The 21,388-nt window shown below is 36.8% G+C and overlaps 1 protein-coding gene across 2 annotated transcripts in view; it reads right to left on the reverse strand.

Annotated features, from left to right (window-relative positions):
- Positions 1 to 219: 219 nt before the first annotated feature.
- LETM1 (leucine zipper and EF-hand containing transmembrane protein 1) overlaps positions 220 to 21,388 on the reverse strand; it is a 31,397-nt gene continuing 10,228 nt past the window's right edge. The window contains exons 4-14 of one of the 2 annotated variants that reach the window (XM_074147084.1): positions 18,944 to 19,087; positions 17,694 to 17,831; positions 14,537 to 14,740; positions 13,907 to 14,026; positions 13,167 to 13,298; positions 12,395 to 12,574; positions 11,617 to 11,772; positions 8,509 to 8,643; positions 7,737 to 7,927; positions 5,584 to 5,722; positions 220 to 4,187 (exon numbers count right to left, since the gene is read on the reverse strand). In XM_074147084.1, coding sequence (XP_074003185.1) covers positions 4,038 to 4,187; positions 5,584 to 5,722; positions 7,737 to 7,927; positions 8,509 to 8,643; positions 11,617 to 11,772; positions 12,395 to 12,574; positions 13,167 to 13,298; positions 13,907 to 14,026; positions 14,537 to 14,740; positions 17,694 to 17,831; positions 18,944 to 19,087 — 1,689 coding nt within the window. In that variant the 3' untranslated portion in view covers positions 220 to 4,037. Of the gene's footprint in view, positions 4,188 to 5,583; positions 5,741 to 7,736; positions 7,928 to 8,508; positions 8,644 to 11,616; positions 11,773 to 12,394; positions 12,575 to 13,166; positions 13,299 to 13,906; positions 14,027 to 14,536; positions 14,741 to 17,693; positions 17,832 to 18,943; positions 19,088 to 21,388 lie in introns of both variants that reach the window. The other variant, XM_074147083.1, reaches the window with a different exon arrangement.

Below are 21,388 nucleotides of genomic sequence, written 5' to 3' on the forward strand. Positions count from 1 at the left end.
CAAGAGAATTTCTGCAAGAATTAACACCCCCCCAAATCCCACCCAGCCCACCAATCCCCTGGTTTAAAGACTTGTCCCTTCACTTGCCCTCTCCCACCCCAAACATTTCAGTTAAAATACTCAGCTCACCACTGTCCCGCTCTGCGACTGGCCTCTCATCTGAACAGCGATAAATTAACACTAAATAATCAAGAGCAACAGAAAAATAATGGAGAGATTCGATTTCAAAATGATACATTTATTATAACTAAACAAAGGACACAAGCTCCAATTAACTTAAAAATCTTATATTGCATTATGGCAAACACAGAACCAGTATGCTCAGAGCACAAACGATCTTCAACTTAAATTTGTAACACAGGCTGAAATTCTTCAACTGAAAAGCAAAACTTGGAATACGTACAAAGAACAGAATATGGGATTATTCTTTCAATTAAATATACCCAATAATTTGATATAAACAATTTAAAAGTATTTAAATACATGCTGAAGTAGCTAAAGTTTAAATTATTAGCAAGGTATGTAGATACAAAGTTACAAGAAGTATTTTGGAGTTGTATAAAAGATGTAACTTTTTCCCCCCAAGACAAAGCCTACATAAGTGCAAGGTCCTATCCTGTCAAGAGAATATTCTCTACCTGCATGCTGTCCTGCTGACAAACTACCCAGTAAATTAGCTTTCTGATACTGAACTTGCAGGCAGATTCACAGCATGCAGTCAGTGACAAAAATTTCAGTAAAAACTATTTTTGGAGCTAACATGAAATAGAAACAAATTTTTCAAAAAAAATAGGTCCTTTAACCTGCTTGTTTTGAAGGGGCAAAGGAAATGACATCCTACTTTACTTTTTGTCCCTGTTGCTACACTAATTTTTTTTAAAAAAGCTTTTTATATGCTTTGCATTTTTCCCCTGAATAGTTTGTAATCAAAATCTGATCTTATTTGAATCCAAAACAACCCCAACAATAGTCTCACCGATTATCTAACTCTGAGCTTAGAGGCTTTGCCTGTGTAAGTCGCGAGGTTGCCGAAATCTCACATATATTTTGTCTAATTATTTAAACAAATATTTACATCTCCTTTTTAAATATTCATTCAGAAATAAGTTTTGACCAGTTACTGTACACTCAGAAGTCATCCCTTCTCTGAAAGCACTGCAGCTTCTGGGTTTTTTTTTTTTTGGTCAACACGCAAGACACAAAGGAGGTTATCTGAAGGAGGTCCTGAGGCCACCGATTTGCGGGAGTTGTCTGTATCGCCTGGACAGAGCTGCTGGGGAAGGTTCAAAGCCGGGTACGTGGGAATCACCAAGGGCTTCCTCCTCTTTTTAAGCTCACAGAACGTGGTGGTGTTCAATTCCAGCTGTTACGGGTTTGCCTAATTTCAACATCAGAAGGAAAACACTCCCCGCGAAAACACGTCACTGTGGTTGATGCGTACCTCCTTTAAACGCTTTATGTAACAGGGGAAACCTGACATTTGTGATTGACATTTAAATGCATTTTATGTAACCTGTTAAAATCTCACAATATTCCAAATTTGAAACAAGTCCAAATGCTAAAAGTGTTCGATAAATGTATCACAATTATTTTAATCAGTACATTCCTCATTAAAAAAAAAAAATCTATTTTTGGCTCCCTTCTTATTTAATCCACAGAAAATTTAAGTGAACAGTAAACACAGAAAAAGAACAGCAGCAAAGTGTCTTAAACTCCCAAATACTACAATCAGATAATTTACCGTAAAGATAGTTAAAGCTGTGTAAAACTTGAATCCATAAATCTTTGAAAACCTTTTTTTCTGCTACTTCCCTGTTTTAACCTTGCATGCATTGAAGAGCACACAGTTCTTAGGTTTTTGATATCGCATGAAAAGTAGCAGACAATTTTAGAGTATCTTTATCATGTTTCAGGAATGTCAAGTAAGATCATTATACACTGTGTTCAAATTGAAGATACGCAACTGCAAAATTTAGTGTATTCTAACTGTAAATTATACATTGTAAAATTAGTTTTTAAATTGTAATTCTGTTAATTAGTTTTACTCCTGCATTTTCATCTAAGATAAAAGTTTTGACCTAAAAAAAAAAAAGCACTCAGTGAAGTCCTATCTTCAAAATCTACAAACTGACTGTCATGCTCCTCCTTGTAAATCTTGATTCACACGGGAGAGAACAGCCCCCTTGTTTCGGGGCATAATAACTACAAAGATTGTACTGATTTGAAATTTCAGCTTTGTCACAGCAATTTTACACTTCAGATACAATTACAGTAATTCTCAGGAGGATGTTACTTACTGTAAGCAGCTTTCTTTGCAAACTGTACAGAATATGAAACTCAATACTTGAACTAAACACTGACCCTTTTTCTAGAATTAATTGTACTGTACATCTTGCTTTGGAAACAACTAAATACAATGGTCCATCATGCGAGCCATGAGACTGTTAAAACTTCTTTTTGTTCCACTAACTTCAAATGAGTTTTTATAAATAATTTAGCCAATCTAGATAAATAGTGAACATGGAATTATGCTGAAATATGCTTGGGAGTCAACATTTTCTAAGAAAATATGCAACTATGACTAAAGCATTAAATACTAACTGCCCACCTCAATATCACTGTGTACAGTGCCATTGTAAGATGTGCTCTCTATAGCATACACAAAATCAAGGATGTTCATGTATTTTATAATACTGGGTGCAAAATAAAAAAAACCCAAACCACAACCCTGCTGGTTCAAGTCACACTATGTGTATTTCATAGCAGATTTTTAAGAAACAGTGGAAAATTCAGGCTACAGGGAATTATGGAACATCCCAGAGTCAGTATTCTGGTTTTTAAAACTTAAAAAATTTACTACTAAGGACAGACATTAATGAGTAAACCTTGACCTACTGTCAGTATTTAATCACACAGTTAAAGACAGTAACTATAAGCAATTAATTAGAAAATCAAAGATGTAATCAGAGCACTGGCAATATTAGACGTGACTTGTTGACTGCACAGTAAGGCCATGAGATGAAAGTATTTATGTACTTTGACTATACCTGGTTAGTGATTTTATACCTGAGATGAAAATTGAGAGGTAAGAGAACTAGTTATGGTGAAAATAATTATCAGATGAAAAAAAAACAAATGTGAAGATAACTAAATTTTTAAAAAATAAATGCAAAAAGATCACAACTGACATTTTCCCCTTATCATTATTTTCATTTTGCTATTTAGACAAACACTTTAACTCACTTTACTGTGTGACAGATTGTGTTCTGAAACTATTTTAAAGGCTCCTGTGATTCCAATGCTTTAGTAATTCATGGAATTTTGAGTAGAAGCGACATTGTCTACTCCCTAGTCTTAAGAACTTTAAGGCACCCATAAGAAGCAAACTTCATGGGAAGTTTCCATTCTAGGGAAAAATAAATCTGTTTTTCCCTTCAACAGAAAAAAACAATAATCGTGAACTCACAAAAGTGATTAGAATGCCACATTCTCTGTCAGTGAGGCAACAGCTTAGTGATATTTAGCTTAAAAAAACCCTCAGTCTAACAAGTTACTACTGAAGCCACAGAATCTTCACTAACAGGTTACAGAATATGTAATATTGTGATGGAAGAGAAAGTTTCTATTGAATTCTGAAAAAACTAAAAGGCAGAAGCAAAGCAAGGTTGGGCCCCATGTAATGATGAAAGAAAATAAATGAGAAGCATTTTTCCATGATAGATACACTTAATTTATACAGCAAACTTGCAAGTTTAATGGATCACTGTACCACAATGAATGCCAATACATGATTTTGTGGGCAGGAGCACTGCTAAAGAAGCATATTTTGTTTTCATCTGTATGGAATGACAATAAATCACTTCTTTGATGAATGGAAATTTCATTCCATATGTCAGAAAACATATCTACGATTTATTACTAGAATCAGCTCAAAATACTTCCCATAATCACAAAAGCTCAAGTAGTATGTAGCCATTAGACACAGAAAGATATACAAGGTTTTGGTTACAATTGAGATTAGCTTCAGATTCTGAAGCTTAATTCTTGGCTTCCGCGGCTTCTTTATCATGCTTTTCCTTTGCTTTCTCTTTTTCTTCCAATTTTTCTTCTTTCTGAAGCAGTGCCATAATCTCAGCAACCTGACTGGTGCCAATATCAATATCTTCTTTGTCTATCAATTCTACTACCTACATGAACATAAAATGAAATTGAGAGAGCATTTAATTTTTACATAATTGAGGCATTTTCATATCATAGATTTTGTTAAGAGAAAAAAATGTAAATCAGTTGCCTGATGTTCAAGAAAACCAGGTTTTTTTCCTACATGAAAACAAAAATCTAAACCACAACCAGTGCCTCAAACATATCGGGAGTATTAAAAAGTCAAATTTAAAACAAATTATGTAGAACTTTTGACCTCAGCACACAGAGTTGCATTAGTGAAACAGACTCGTTTATCCTATCTGTTGCAATGGAAAGCTCATATTCAGTATCTGCTGAAACAGTATTTAGGACAATACTTATTTTACAGGCTTAATTTATCAAAAAGACCTACTGTACTAATTAGGCATAAATTTACAAAAACTTAAGGGGGGGTAGGCCTTTCAGAAAGCAAAGTGAAAAAATAATTTAGCAGGCTCTTCAAGATTCCTTTATTTAGCTTTCTGTACAAATGCATTCTTGCCATAGGCCCTAAAAGTTCCTAGAATTATTCTGCATTATATGCAGAATTGAGAAGTACATTTTGCCCATGTTGCTAAATGTACAATGGCTGTTTAGAGCAACAGGGAACACAACCAGCACCATCGCAACTTCAGTAGAGAAGAAAAATGTGTTTCAAAAGACTGATACTGTATTTTCTAGCTGGCTACAGTGTCCTCACTCCAAGAGCTACTTCCATATTGGTAGGAAAATTAGTAGCAAGGAAGTAAGTTTCAGGACATCTCTACATTTACCAAGTGAAAAACAAACAAGAAAAAGAAGGAGAAATGCAGGGAAAACCTGAGAATGTTCTACAAATGAGACAAAAGGACAAAGCAGGCAAAGAACACAAGTCATTTACAATGGACCTAAAGAACAGCTGATGGTCTGATGTCTTTCAAGCACAGGAAATACAGGCCTCAATGAAATATCTAAGGTATACAAGGAGGCAGAGAAGCTATTAGCTTCTGTTGACATAAAGTGTACCTATAAACATTATGTCAAGACTTTGGCTGAGTAGTGGTACTCCTAAGCAGTTCTTCTAAGGCTCCTTCACATCCTCTCTCCCATTCATAAGCAGCATAACAAATCACCATATTTTACAGAACTTGACATATGCATATAGGAAAACCTACAGCTTTAAAGGCAATTTGGGTAACAGACACAGGATAAAGATTAGTTTTCCCCCCTCCAAAATAGCCCTATAAATTCTGAAGATGCTAATATATGTATTACAAGTTCTATTTATAGTGCATTTCCAAAATCCTCACTGGCATCAAGTAAAGACTCTTGAAAAAGACAGGAATATGAATTTCAGTCAAAACAGGTACAATGTTTGAAGGATGGCTAACCTTATTCTCTTTAAGTAGTCTACAGACTTACCTTAACAACATTATCTATATCAATTTTGCCATCCTTGTTTTCATCTAGTGCCTCTGCAATCCTTGTTAGTTTCTCCTCTGGAATCTTCTGAATTTGTTTCATCACGTTAATTAGCTCAGCAATACTGATGAGATTCTCCCTGAAGAGGAAGCACAAGCTGTATACATGGCAAGCAGTTACTCCAAAGGAGTAAAGTTGACAAAAGGCAGTACTGAAAGTCACTACACTGCAGGTCATTTTTAAAAACATTAATGATTTATTTATAATCCTGAACAGAATGGAAAAAAGCAAAAATGAGTTACTGATCAGCAAATAGATTTCAAATGAATCTTTATCTTACTATCAAATCTCATGCTTTTGGTTTCCACGTGCTTTATTGCACAAATACAGATATATAGTAGCATCTGAAATAAAGTTTGGCACAGTTTCTGTATTTCCCAGACTGTGTATCTAATGCCCTTTGTCCCCTCATCCCCATTTACCAAAGATGCAGGGCCACGCACCTGTCATCCTTTTAGATTTAGAGAGGCTGGCCTACAACAAAATTCATGAACATCACAGGAAAACAAGAGCTGAGAACTAATCGCTTTAGCAATTGAGCTGTTCTGTTAAAATAGGCTTCATTTGCTCATACCAAGGAATAGACTTTGTAGAAGAAAGGACTAAACTTGACATCACAACTAGCAGATTACATGTGTTCCAACTCTCTGCTTACTGATCTCGTGAAGCTAAAGTTGTCTGTCTTCTGCAGCCTAAAGCCTCTGCTATAGCCTATGGAGCTTTGCTAGTTTGAAGAACCATCTTCCAGCACAGGTCAAGCTGAAATGCAGGAGACAGTGAACCCAGTAAATGTTAAAGAGTAGGGCTTCATCAGTATAGTCCCAGCTCCATACCTGTCCCTAACCCCTGGGGCACAGACTGACTTTTATTCCAGGAGCATTTCTCATGCTGCCACTAAATGTCCTGGACTTGTGCTGTTTCTATGATTCTTGATGGCTTGGTAACGACTGCACCAACTTAAAGGTTAAAAAACAAGCCTTTGACAATTAAGCAATATTTAAACTAATAATTTTCAGTTATCCACAATAACCTACAAAATTACCCTAAAAACCATCCATTACATAAAGCATAATTACATTCAGAACAAGCAGATTCTATACCGCATTAATTTACAAATTCGGATCGTTTTGATCAACAACTTCTCTATAGCACCATTCACATGGACGCCTTAATCTTATTACACAAAATCTGAAACAAATGACCGTTTGCCCTGAGGACTGGAAAAAAAAACAAGTTTGGAAACAACAAAAGCAGAATCCGTATTTCTGGTTAGGTTATGGTCTATGAGAGCTGGGAATCTCTCTTAATGAATCACACAAAATGGTGCAAGCATAAACTAGATTAATACAGCACTAATAATGACAAACTGTGAGAATTACAGTCACAGTTTTTAGGTATTTCAGTGTCTCTAATATGTAACATATGACCATTCAACATATGATTGCCTGAAAGACTCTCCAGTAACATTAAGACCTGGACAAGTGTTGATAAATGAATTTTGCAATGGAACTATCAAGAAAGATCTTTCTTTGAAAACCCACAAGTGTGTTAAAGTTGGAATGAAGCAAATTTTCCGAAAGGGATCATGTAAAATGATCTCCTTACTTCCATTAGACCTGTTCCCCCATTTCTCTCCAGAGAAATAATTGCAATTTTTTCCTCACTGACACCTTTGCTACTAAAAAACAATCATGAATGTGCTTACTGTGCTGTTGTGCACCTTTTCAATCAACGACACAGGGCAAATCTACTGCATGAGGAGCCTGACTGAAGGCACGATTTCACCTGCATCACTGTTAGTGCTGCAGCCATGAACAAGACTGTAAGATACTAATTGATGCTTTCACTTTCAGAACCCCCTCAGGACTAGCATCTGGGGATTTATACCTGCTTTTTTTCTTCCTCATTTCAACCATATTTAATATAACTTAGAAGAGAGAAAATCTACAGCACAATTTTGTTCATTTTGTTTTTAAAATAAATTATCTTAACACTCTAGACAACAACTTATTTGCTAATTCTTTTCTAATCACACATCAGAGAAAAGTGAAACTGAAGATGAACAGTCAGGGGGACACTCTCGAGTCACTTACCCAGCAGCAGGACTGTCACCACTGTCTGGCTTTACATCCGCCGACTTTTGACTTGTCTCCAATTCATTAATAATTTTGTCTATCTGACCAATCATTCGGTTCACTCTCTTGGTCAATCGCTTGCTTGCCTTTGACTCTTCCACCACCTCTTCCTGGCCAGTTTTAGAGAGTTCTTTTATCTCTTGCAAATCCTAAAAGAAATGGTCAAGAGAAAAGCTTTTGCGAGTATGAACTTTCAACAACAGACACTACCGACTTCAACTAGCATTTCAAGACAGGAGCCATTTGTAAATGAAATGCAAACGTATTGATATATAAAGCCAAACTGGAATTAGAACAATAAATTCTAATACCGCTGCTTTTTTCACGTGCCCCTTAAATGTTATTTTCCACATCTTTCATAAAATTGGGTAAGATTCATTTTACATAGCTTGAAGTATCTGTAAATACTGACATCTACGCTTGCTAAGAAAGAACTGCAGCAGGCAGCAGTTAGTCAGCACCTGCTAGTCTGGTAACCCTGGGAATAGGAGCAGGAACACCTCCCACATTCTCATCTGGTGGGAACTACTTCAATGATTTTAACTAGGCTTTAAACATGTTGTACAACTGAGGCTCTGCATTCACTCAGCTACCAAGTACAGGTTAAGAGACATCCAAGCAAGATAATATTTAAATTTGTGGATCATTTATGCTAAAACTAAACATGAACAGAAATTTAAAAAAAAAAAAAAAAAAAAAAAAAAAAGAGCTTCCATGCCCCATTCTTCACCTCATTATACTCCTGGACATCACCCTTCAATTCCTCGAGCTCCTCCTTTTCCTTTGTTAGTGATTTTTTCTGTTCCTGCAGCTTGGTGCAAGCGTCACTCAGCATGTCAATCTCCTCCTTAGTGATTTCCTCACCCTGTAACAGAAAATATATACAAATTAGTGAAAGACACGTTTGTGGTTTTCCTCAAAGATTTCAAGTCTTTTACCAGAAAAGACAGACTCAAGATTCTTTTTCCATGTTTGGAGTCAATATTGTCATAGCCATTTTGATGTTAATGCAGAGATCTTAAACGCTAAGGCAATTAGCTTGCTATGGTACGTATTTTTTAAGTGCACCAGTAGTAAGTTCAGGTAATGTGATTCATTATGTGGGTTCTGGCTATTTGAAATTCTGTACTTAGCTGTTTCGTTTAAGAATGTTTTACTTCATTCTTGCTGGGTGAAAAACCCAAACAACTGAGAACCAAATCACTATGTACAGGAAAGATAAATTAGAAAAAAAAATTCAGAAAAAAGTTCAGGAAGCTGAGCTGGAACAAAGTTATCTTCAATAACGTTTGTGAGAATGAGGATGAACATCCGCCGTTTGTGAAGTATATCTGTCACTTGAAAAGCTGAGAATAAAAATCTAACCCACAACTGAATACTTTAAAAAATAAGATCTCAAGATGATTCATTAAAAATGCTAAAATCCCGTAATACTAGCTACAGTTAGCATATTAATCTTACCCAGACATCAGCTTTTATTTTGAATGGCTAAACTCTGAACAGTCACATAAGTACAGTACAGAAAGATAAGTGCAAACAAGGATGCCAGAAACACAAAGCAGAAGGATGACATGCTTCCAAGAAATGGCTACAGGAGAGTTCACAAACTAGGCACCCAGCCCCTTCATCAACTCACAGGGTCTCAGTGTACTGTTAATATCTAGGCACTATCACTTCTGATTTCAATATAGGATCTATAGTTCACCTTAGCCAAAAAAAATAAAAAAATAAAAAAAATTAAAGCAACTCAGTCTGAAAACAAATTCCTCTGCTTCAAAATCAGTCATCTTCAAGAAGCTGGCAGTCTTCCAGCAGCTAGAAGTCTCATTTTTCCTCTAAGAGGCAGAAACGTATTCCACAGTGTTTAAAATCTTTGGAGGCATTTTTAGGGGACAGGCCACGCTGTAACCTTGGTTAAGAAATGCCACGCTAACTTTACTTCTTATTTTCTCTTATCAGTTAGGGCCATTGAAGAAGTCCAACCCGTGGCCCAATCATACCTTCTCACGGTGTCGTGGCAGGCAGCAATGTAAACGCTATGCCAGACGGGGCAGCATCAACTAGCTGCGACATCATGCATCCTTGCTGTTTCCAAACAAGATCACCCCAGCCCTTGCCTGCGCCCTCCCACGGCATTCCTCATGGCGGCACTACCATGCACTCAGCTATGCAGTCACCCGAGTCACAACACCACATGATTTCAAATGTGGATTAGTTCCATTTTGTTATTACCATTAAAACCTTCTTGGCAGCATTCTGAAGTAAACAACGTTACACTAATAGCAGGTAGATAACAATGCCGCCCAGGAAAATAAAAAAATATTTTTCTACTTAAAACTACTTTAAAAAAAAAAAAAAAAAGCGTTCTTATTCTGCAAAGCAACACTGAGACCGAGAAAAATCCTGAGAAATATCCTGACATCTAGCCTTATGGACAAAAATACAGTGCTCAGCTACAAATAAAACTCAAGGTACAACTGAAACATGAAAAGGAAGCATAAAAGAGGTGGAAGCAGGGACAGGTGACCCAGGAGGAATAAAGAGACACTGCCACAGCATGCATAGAATCATAGAATTGTCTAGGTTGGAAGGCACCTTTAAGATCATCTAGTCCAAGCATCAACCTAACTGATAAAAAACCATCAATAAACTATGTCACTAAGCACTATGTCAACCCATCTTTTAAATACCTCCAGGGATGGTGCCTCGACCACTTCCCTGGGCAGCCCATTCCAATGCTTAATAACCCTTTCAGTGTAAAAATTTTTCCTAATATCCAATCTAAACCTCCACTGATGCAACTTGAGGCCATTTCCTTTTGTCCTATGACTTGTTACTTGGGAGAAGAGACCAACCCCGGCCTCTCTACACCCTCCTTTCAGGTAGTTGTAGAGAGCAATAAGGTCTCCTCTCAGCCTCCTTTTCTCCAGGCTGAACAACCCCAGCTCCCTCAGCCGCTCCTCATAAGGCTTGTTCTCCAGACCCCTCACCAGCTTCGCTGCCCTTCTCTGGACCCGCTCCAGCACCTCAATGTCTTTTTTGTGTAAGGGGCCCAAAACTGGTCACAGTACTTGAGATGGGGCCTCACCAGTGCCGAGTAGAGAGGGATAATCACCTCCTGAGTCCTACTACTCCCAATCCAAACCATGGATTGGTTCAGGAAAGCCAAAGCCCACCTGTATTTAAAACTGGTGAAGGACATGAAGGGCAACAAGAAGGACTTCTACAAGTACATCAGGACAAAAACAGACAAGAGAAAATGCAGGCCTGCTGCTGAATGGGACAAGGAACCTGGTGCAAGAGGACACGGAAAAGGCAGAGGTAGTCAATGTCTCCCTCAGTCTTTACTGGTAAGACTGGCCTTCAGGAATCCCAGATCTTTGAGACCAATGGGACAGTCTGGAGCAAGGAAGATCAACCATCCGTGGAGGAGCATCAGGTTAGAGAACTTTTAAACAAACTGAAGACACACAAGTCCATGAGACTTAATGGAATTCAACTACAAGTGTTAACTATACACAGATTAAACGCACACAGATCCATTTGGTCTCCAGCCAGTGCAAGTGCCCCCCAGAACAGGTATGTTAGTTTCAGTAACATAGATAGATAGATAGATAGATAGATAGATAGAGGAGATACACAGAGATGTTTCGTGCTGACTTCAATTTCTGCTTTGGTGGTTAAGAATTTGCAATCTACTAATTAGCTGGTTTTAACTGACAGAATATGGTGATAGGGTTAAAACTGAAGGACAACTGGATAATTTATCATGGCTCTTACACAGATGTTTTGAATCTTTACATTAGAAGGTATAAAAATGTACAGTTATCCAGATTACCTTAATGCCTTCCAATACTGGTGCTGTATCTTTCAGTATCTCCGACTGCATCACCGTATCTGCCCTTGCCAGTTCTTGTTCAGTATCCAGAGCCACCTGACTTTTTTTAACTTGCACAGCAGCTGCTTCAAGATCTACTGCCGATTCCATCTCTTTCTAAATTTGAAAGACCCATGAAGTTTTAATTAAAACAAAGATAACATTATCTGTATTAGAATCAATAAAGAATGACTTCTCAAAATAGAAACAGTTACCAAAGTAGACACAGACATTTTTATGAGAAGACAACATTAAAACACTGCAACATATTGAGTGGTTTTACATTAAAATACCCACTTGCACTTAATGAACTACGCCTGTGAACTCCTGAGGCTTAATTCACCAGTAAAGCAGGCCAGCAGCTTTTATAGTCAAGTATTATACAATGACATTATCAGGTTTACAAGAAATAGAACGAGCCAAAGATATGAACATTTAAAGTATGAGGTGGGGGAAATCAAAAAACAAACAAAACCACCACCTGTACTAAAGGAATACAGGCTTCTCTTATCACTCTAGTTAAGTGGAAGAGAAATCAAAAATACATAAGACCGAGACAGTCTTTTATGTTTCACAGTAAGCCTTTCTGTGTTGCAGTCTGTTTTAATATTCTCCCACATCTTTCATACGTAAAGTCCAGTTTCTGGCAGGCAACACCCAGAGCAGAGGCAGTAACTCGTAACATGCTAGTTTTTACACCACTGACATTTATTTCTCAATAGCTGAGAGCAGAACTTACCATGGCTGCAGCTTGAAGGGTTTCTTTGGCTTTCTCTGCAGCTTCAGACAATCTTTCCATCTCTTTTTCTTCATTTTCTTTTCTGATGGCTTCCTCTTCCTGAAGCGTTGCTTCCAGCCTTGCTTTGTTATCTACCTTTTCACCTTCAACTTCTGCCACTTTGACCTGAGCCTCTTTGGCCTAAAAATAATTTAAAAAGTCTATTAAAATCTATATGGTGTATGTATGTATACGTCTACATAACAAAGAAGTTTATATATCCTTATTGAGATAGTAGTACAGGTATGCTCATGAATACAGTTCAAACCTCCACCAGTTACCCTATTTTTGCATTTCTCAGAAGATTATTTTCCTTCTTTGAAAATGAGAACTTCCCATTGTACATGTTCTTCATTCTCTTTCTCTCAAGACCAATAATCTACTCAGATAATTTCTCTTTCTACACATAGTCAACATTTTCATGTATTAATGTCTTTATATTGCCTAGAGCGTAGATTGTTTTTTTATAGAAGGAAAAAGTATATTCTAAATTTTCTTATGCCATTACTGTTTACTGTCATGCAATGAAATATTGTCTTTTATTTACTTTATTCTCATACTCCTCCACATATAAGCCAACTTCTCCTGTGTTTGAAGGTCACTCAAATAAACCTATCCACGGTTTAGCTTTTCAAGGGAAAGAAAGGAAACCAAGAAGAACATCTACTTCTCTGAATGGATCTTCTGTGATGATACTGAAAGCTGGTTACAGACTATGTACATCAATACTTACAACACTCTCTGGTAGTGTCTGAAGTGTTGTTTTGAGCTGATCAGCTGGAGAAAGTGTATCTGGAAGATACATGGCTCTGGATAAAATAAGCAATGAAGTAGGGATTTCCTGGTTCAGGTGCAGATCTAACCACTGTAAATGCAATACATAAAACAAATCTTCAACTTTTGGATATTTCTCTTTTTTACAGTCAATAAGTCAAGCATACACATGTAAATACTTTTTTTTTTTTTACCAGTCAATATCCTAGCAGGGAAACTTCACACTATAAGCAGCTAAGAACTACAGCAATTGCATTGAAATATATGAAGTATTTTGTTTAAATAAGTATTTCAAGAAGCATTAAATGAATATTTGAAAAAGTGTTTTGTTTCATATGCGTCTTGCTCTAGACCAGGCAACACCAAAAGACAAGGAACTGATCTACTTGGAAAAAAGTTATTTACAGAGCAATAGAAATAATTAACAAGACAAACTGTCAAACTTGCAAACAAATTTGGGATCTGTTTAACTCTAAGAATCTAATTACATCATCAAAACATCATGGCCCTGTCAAAAAACAGAAGCCCACTGCTACTACATACTCATGTACTGACACAGGCAAAAGCTTATTAAGGAGAAAGACTGTTTTAGCCAAGCCTTTAACAAGAACAGAAGCAAAAAGACTTCTCAGAATCATAACAAAAATCAGAGCTAGAAACTGAAGTTAGGTCTGTGTATTCAACCTTGCAAAAACATACCTGTTTAAGCTGTTCCTTGAGACGCTCCTCTGTCACACCAAGAGCTCTCATACCTCGGGCACGACATGCTGCCTGCAGCTCTTTAACAGTCAGGCTATCAACTCCTTCATCAGCAATTAGCTGCACAAAGTGTAAAATAAACTTTAACATGTAACAGCTCAAAACTGAAGAACCAATGGTGCCCTGTCAATGCACAGTCAGAAGTCTGTATTTTCACAACGGCCAGTAGAGGCTGCTGTGATAACACAAAATAGCCTCCACTTTTTAAACAGTGAAGATTATACTGCAATCTCAACAACTCCATAATGGTAATGTCAATCTCTCTCTAAGTTAGTATTTCCATCAGCTCCCTTAAAAATTATAGTTTCATAGAAATGTTTTTCTTTTTAACATCATTACGTTCATTGCAATTATTAGTAGATTAAAAAAAAAGTCAGTTTTTTCCTGATTTCTTAAAATCAGGACACTTCTGATTTTAAGCTCTTCAAGCCTTTTCATTCTAAGTTAGGTCAAAAATAAGATAATTAAGACAAAAAAGGAAAATGCCTAGAAAGACATATATATATCCCCACACACTCATTAGTCTTACACGTCAAAATTATTAACCAGTGCCTAATTAGAATGACTCACTTTGTCATCTGCTTTTATGGTTCTCAACCTCATAGTCAGCTGGAAGCGGAGAAAGTTGTTTGTCCCAATTGACTGAAGTTCCAACAATTTACAAAGTGCCACCAACTGAGGCCTGGTTAGATTGTCCAGAGTCAACTCATCTTCAAATAGTTTAGAAAACCTTAAGATCTCCTCATTACTGGGTCTTTCACCAGTTTCCCTGATCTGTAAGGAAAAACAAACACACACAAAGCTTTTCAAGGCAAATGCTATGGTTGGGCATTATTTTGAACAACAAAAAAATTCTCCTCGTCAAGTACTTTGCATCAATTTTGTGATAGGAAAGAGGACACAAGGAAGACACGAAAGAGATTTAAAAAAAACCTGACTTACTTACTGTAAAAGGCAAAAGAATTGATGATGTTGACAGTTCCCAAGAACATTGCGTAATTACTTAGGATAAAACTAACAGAAATGCATCTGTATACTAATAAGCAGGTCTAACTGAGCTGGCACTGCCATGAGATACCTCAAAAAACCCAAGAAAATCTGAGCAAATAAATAGCTGCTACAGAAGTCAGCTGGCAAGTATTCTTTCTGGTACCATACTTACTAAACATAAAAGCATATTAAAAGCACCACCTTGTGAAGATAAAGCAAGAAGTGTGTCCAATGGCAAAAACTTTGCAATGTTGGTGTCCCTATGAAACACAGATTTGGACACTTATCTGTCTACATTCTCTCTACTTACCTACATACCTACACAACCACATTTGTTACACCACCGTTTTGCTTCCAGTTCCTAGCTGTTCTGTGGCACATCAGTGTAAATGCACTTCAAGTTATTCCAAAGTATAAACTATTTCAGAAAGGCCTCTGCATCCTTCTTGATGGAAGGTTCTATGTAACTTGCTTGTACAAATGCAAACTTAAGCTTTGAAGTTGTGTTGCCAAATGGCACTTCACAGTAATTAATTCCAACTATTGGAAGCAGAAAAAAATCATTCCCTTAGTCTCATCAGGCCATAGTTAAACATTATCACCTGTATAAATGTTGATTTTTCTGTTTTAAGTATACCAGCAAGTGCTTATTAGTGATGATACTGAATCCAAAATCTTACAGAATTTAACAAGTACTCCCAGTGACTTAACACCTTCAGTCTAAACAGTAAGTACATAGATACAAAAACCCCCCACTTTTCCCAATCCCTCTACCTTTTTTTAAGCTCTGTAAAGAAAACATAAACTAAGCGACATCAAGTACAATCTGAAAACCTAATATTACCTATACAGCCTGATTTATTATGCCTACCTGTTTTACTTGCTAACTCAAGTCTTTTAGTGAACAGCTACCGAGTACAGGAAAAGATAAAAATTTGGAAGACAAGATGATCTTGAGTTCATTAACCACCTGGACACTTGTGCAGCAGAGAAACCAACTCAGAGAAAGAAAGGTCAAAGGCCTCGCTGTTCCACTTCACCAGCTCCTTCACTACAGGAGCCAAAAATGGAACTTTAAAATACAGAAAGTATTTTCTTCTTTGTTTAAAGCTGAATTTTGGCAGAGCCAAGCATATGTTTCTTCAGAGCACAAACTGAAACTTTCTAGTACCTCACTAGCTACAAAGCAACACAGATAAATTCTGGAATTCTGAAGCAAACATGTTAAGCCTGTAATCGATGGCACTTGCAGCATCAACTACTACACTGCAGAAGCAGTTACAAAAGAATAGTTAAAAGGTGGGAAACATTTAAGCAGCTTCTTGCTCTGATATTTATTATCTAGTACAGTGAAATGAGAACAATAAAGTTTGTCTCCATGGCACAAATGAGAAATATATAGCTGTAAAAAGCACACCCACACATAAGAAACGCAGGGCTTGAAACTTCTTTTTAGTCAGAGGAACTCGGGACTTCCTCCAGCAAATGTGAAGTAATACGTCATTTATTTCCACATAAATTAACCGCCAAATGTAAATTCTCAGTAGCAGTTCTTTCAGAAGAAAACAAAATGTTCCAAACATGAAGCATGGCAGTGGCACGCTCCCAGAGTCTGCAGAATCAGTGCTTCAGCTACTAACAAACCATTTAAAACGTTCTGCAGATGAAAAAGAACAGAAGCACAGAAGCTTCAAAGTACATGGACTTTGCAAGCAGATACCAACTGGCAAAACCCGCCAACATCATTATCTGAGCTAACCTACACAGCAATAACAACATGATCTTGTTACCCCACCCTTTAAAACTTCATTCTCAGCACTGAGAAGCAGGAAAAGCTCAGGCTAGCTGACAGGACTTGTACAATTCAGGTCTGAAATCCCCAGGCTTACATGCCTTTTTCTGTGCCAACACATACTCTCCCCAAAGGAGGGGACTACACTTTTACTTCCAACAAAGCACCTAGTGATAGTTGTTGCCTTGATCTCTTACTCAACAGCCCCACAATTAAGAGCAATCAGGACTGAGATAGGTGCTACCCTGAGAAGATTTAAGAAGGTATTTTTCATCTCTCCAGGGAATACCTAACCCTTACCTACTTGGTGAAAGGAAACACTGTCAAACCTAAAGGCTGTCAATGCAGGAAGCAGACACTTGACATTTACTCTCCGTCAGCAACTGCTTGTGAACAGAAAAAATTTGCACCAAACACAGCACTCACATTCCAGAAAAACTCCAGACAGTATCACATTCTAGTCAGTATCCAAAAGCACTATAGCAATTGTACATTTGTGTTTTTATAAGCAGAAATAATTTTGACCAAAGAAAGTTTTACTTTTCCCCCATCAAATTTTAATCAGTTAATTAGAAACTAACTCCTTTCTTCCACTTTTTACATCCGATGTTCAAAAAAGAAGTCAAAAACTACGTAAGTAATCACCGAGTGCATAATTAACTTATAACAAAATAAGAGAACAAGAAGAGAATGAACAGAAATACACTGCTTCTAGAATAAAACAGCGAGTGTACATACCGGCTAGAATACCAAAACTAAGAACAGTAAAACTTCAGCACACTGAAGTATTACTTGCAAAAACAAAATATATCCTAAAAAAACCTACTGCATCCTGCTTCTTCAAATCCAACAGAATAAAGGTATCTGAAGATTACCATAGACCAAACAAAACACCAAGCGATTTTTTTTGGTAGGAAAAGAGAATAATTTTTTTAAAACTTTTACCTTTTGAAAGAACGTTGAAAAATCTTTTGTAACATTTCCCTTGGCTGCTTTATTTTTTAAGGCCATCTCCTCAATTGTGTCTTGAAGGAATTTAGCCAGTTCAAGCTTTACCCTCAATTGTTTCTTCAATCTTTCCTCCTGTTAAAAAAATATTTGGTTTTGAAAGTTCTTTCCAAAAATATGCGCACTAAATACCACTTCTGCACCCAGACAAGTTATGTGGAGTACTTCTGAACTTCTGCTGTAACACACACACCACAAGAGGGCATTCACTCTTACCAAAGATCCCCAAATCACACTGAAAAACAGGTTGGTCAGCTCAAAGCTCCATGCAGCATGAGATGCAGGGCCAACAGAGTGAAGTGTAGCATGAGTGGCCTCACCTGCTAAAACTAACAGGCACCCTCTGAATTAGTAACAAAAGGAATATAGAAACTATAGGTTTGGATAATTCCAAACTCTTGTATCCAGCACAGAAATCCTACACTACATCTCATCCAAACAAAGAGGAATTTATCACAGAATTAGAAATAAATGGTTACTCAGATTCAAGTATAAAATCGTGATAGATTATATCTGTGACTGACTGGGAGCTCACTATGCAGAAACCTCACGTAAGCACTTTGTGCTCTGAAAGTGAGAACTTGTGGGACTTTTTGGTGTGTTTTTACAAAGCTCTAAACAATTCCGAGAAAACTTAAAGAAATAAAGTTTAAACAAAACAATGCATAAGAAGCTATTTAAAATATTAAGAAAGCATACAAAAAACCTTGCGTCAAGATTAAGGACTACAAATGTTAAAACAAACATTTTAATTTTTTATACATTATATACTTAGTATATAATTATATATATTATATATTAGTGTATATATATAATATATATACTACTTTAATACAAACTAGAAAAATACATTTTCCTGGCTTTCACTTCTGCTTTCCAAGTCATAGAAAATGGAGATGAGGATAGCAAAAAAGACAAGAGAAGCTTAAAGCTGTTATAGCTAAGCACCTGCACATATAAAAAGATAAACCAGGATGGCACTGGTTCATTATTATATGTTAACAGCAAGATCATCAAAACAACATAAAGAAGATAAAAGCAATCCCCTAATTCTGAAAAAAAAAAAAAAAAAAAAATTTTTTTAGAATCTTCCTAGTTTTTAGAATTTTTATAATCTCTTTCTTTATCAAGGAAAGTTCTAAGTTTTCCAAAACGTATTACTGGATTATAAATCCAGACCTGCTTACCTTTTTAGACTTCGTCTCAAATGTAGATGGAAGCATATTAGGGAACAACTTAAGAGCTACTGGAAGCAAAAATTCCATAAATGGGACAACAAGAAAAACTAGGAAAGGGACCAAGCGGAAAAGATCGGCACATATTCGAAGAAACTGGAAGAAAAGAAAAAAAAAAAGATGTATTTTAAATTTTAAATATTTATTTAAAAAATACTTGATATGATCATATGATCATCTACATTGTCACTTAAGCTTACACATATATTTGCTACAAAGGAAATTTAAAATAACACAGAAAAAGCATGTGACAAAGTCAGTTTTTAGTATCTTTTTCTTCAAGTTGCTATATACTACAGAGTGCCAGAGTTTCACCAGTTTTCAACACTATAGAAAGTATTTCAAAAGCCTCACTGTGTCTCAATAGGATTATTGAACAAGTATCTCATTTAAACCTCTTAAAAGCACCTGAAACCAGGAGGTGGTCATTTGTTGTCGTTAAAGCTGCTTAACTTCTTTTATGCATCTTTATTTGTGCTCCACCACTTCTTACATGCATGAGCTACTATGGACTAAGTAATCAAGAATAAAATGAAAGATCCCTCCCTCTCTGCCTTATAACAATTGTAATGTACATTTAAATCCAGGGTAATGAGCCCAGCTTGGTAGATTCTTTTTTTTATAAAATCACTGCTTTTCTAGAGAAGTAATCCCCTGAAGCAGGCTGAAGCATTAGTTACCGAATCTTGAACTGCATAAAATCAATATTGTCCTTCTGATTCTGTACACCCATAAATGTATATATTAGGCTGTACAGTCTATAATCAAATCCTTCAGTACTTGTTGGAAGCTTAATAATTCAGGTTATAATGGGGAGTGCAGATCTTGCTTGACTACATCATTTTACATAGCAAATAACCAGTTATTGGGAATACTGTCAGTTTCTAACTCGGAGAGGGAAGGTCAGACATACACTACAGTATACAACTGCCACAGCAGTGTCATTCAACATCATAATTCGATAAAAACAGCTACAATTGGGAAAAACTGGCAACATAAATGCTATTACAGAAGTAAACTCGTGCTTCCCCTTCCACCCCCTCCCCACAGCTCATGCCAATCCACGGCAGGAACAGCAGCAACGTCGCTAGGACTGTTTTGCTAGAATACAAAATCAGTAAAACTTCTACCATAATTTTCTCAGCATAAAACCAGCCAAATACTGTTTGAGGAATGCACAAACTCCACAGATCCAAAGTTCAACATTTTTCTTTGTATATAAAAAAAATTCAGTTTCCCAGAAGGGATGCTTTGGTCCATTGTTTACAGGCTCAAAGATTTTTCCATTCATTCCAACAATAGACGATAAATGACTACCAGGGAATTCAAAAACATGTAAGAAAGTCTGGAAGAAAATTTTGTAAGTCAGAAGAACAAGTACGTTTTCCCTAAAAAAAACCTAAGCTCTCAAAAACTTCTATAGAGTGCAGCGCATATTTTCTATTTCTACACAGTATCTATTTTTAGCATGTGCAAGTATTTGTACAAGGCAAAATCCCTAAATACATACCCAGGCAAGCAAGAATGGATCAGTACAAACCAAAAGCTGGGGGCAGGGGGAGGAAGATGTTGGAAAACTTGATTTAAGCACCAAACAGGACGGCTTTTTTCACAGCAGCACCGTGCTGGATCAGCTTACATAAATCACGAAACTGCACCCTCCGCTAACTCAAGGGAAACAACTTTGCACAGGAACCTAATACAATGGTGCATGATTACACACACATTATTTGGCAGCACAGCATGAAAAACTTGTGACTACTCTGTATCTGCTGCTACAGTTCATGTACTCCACTCCTCCCTCCTCCGCAGGGCTGAAGAGTTTGTAAAGCTGATAGACTCGCTGCAACCTCCATAGTGTTTGCCATCTCACTTCCATGTCCTGAGCCATCCTGCCGTAGGAGGCTGCACTACAGTAATTAGTTTCTAACAGCCAGTATCATATTTTGCATGTTATATTTCTTCCTGCCTTCTCTCCTAAGTGTAGATACGTGATCCTGTTGAATCCAAACCCTAGCAGCAGTTTTAAAAGCAGGATTTTGGAACCAACTTTTGGTTTACATAAGCAATAGCTCCCTTGCATTAGCCGGGCTGCAATTGCTTGTTAATGTGGTTAGATTACTTGGGTATCTTTCCATTATTGCCTCCAAAGAGGAAGGAAAGGGCAGGCAGAAATAACTCATTTGTCACTCTGCGTGAAGATAAGATTTCTCTAGGACTGTCAGTTCATATGCAGTTTAATATATTTAAAGCAGTATGCACTAACTTTTTTTTTTAAGTTCAGCAGCAACTTTTGCAAAGTTGTAGCTAATATGGCATCAAAGCTTTAAGACTTCTTTGAACCAGTCAGAATGCTACAAGTTAAGGCTGAACTGATGAAAAATAAACTGTGTTGAA

This window comes from Numenius arquata, chromosome 5 (assembly GCF_964106895.1).
Source record: "Numenius arquata chromosome 5, bNumArq3.hap1.1, whole genome shotgun sequence".
Lineage (NCBI taxonomy): Eukaryota > Metazoa > Chordata > Aves > Charadriiformes > Scolopacidae > Numenius > Numenius arquata.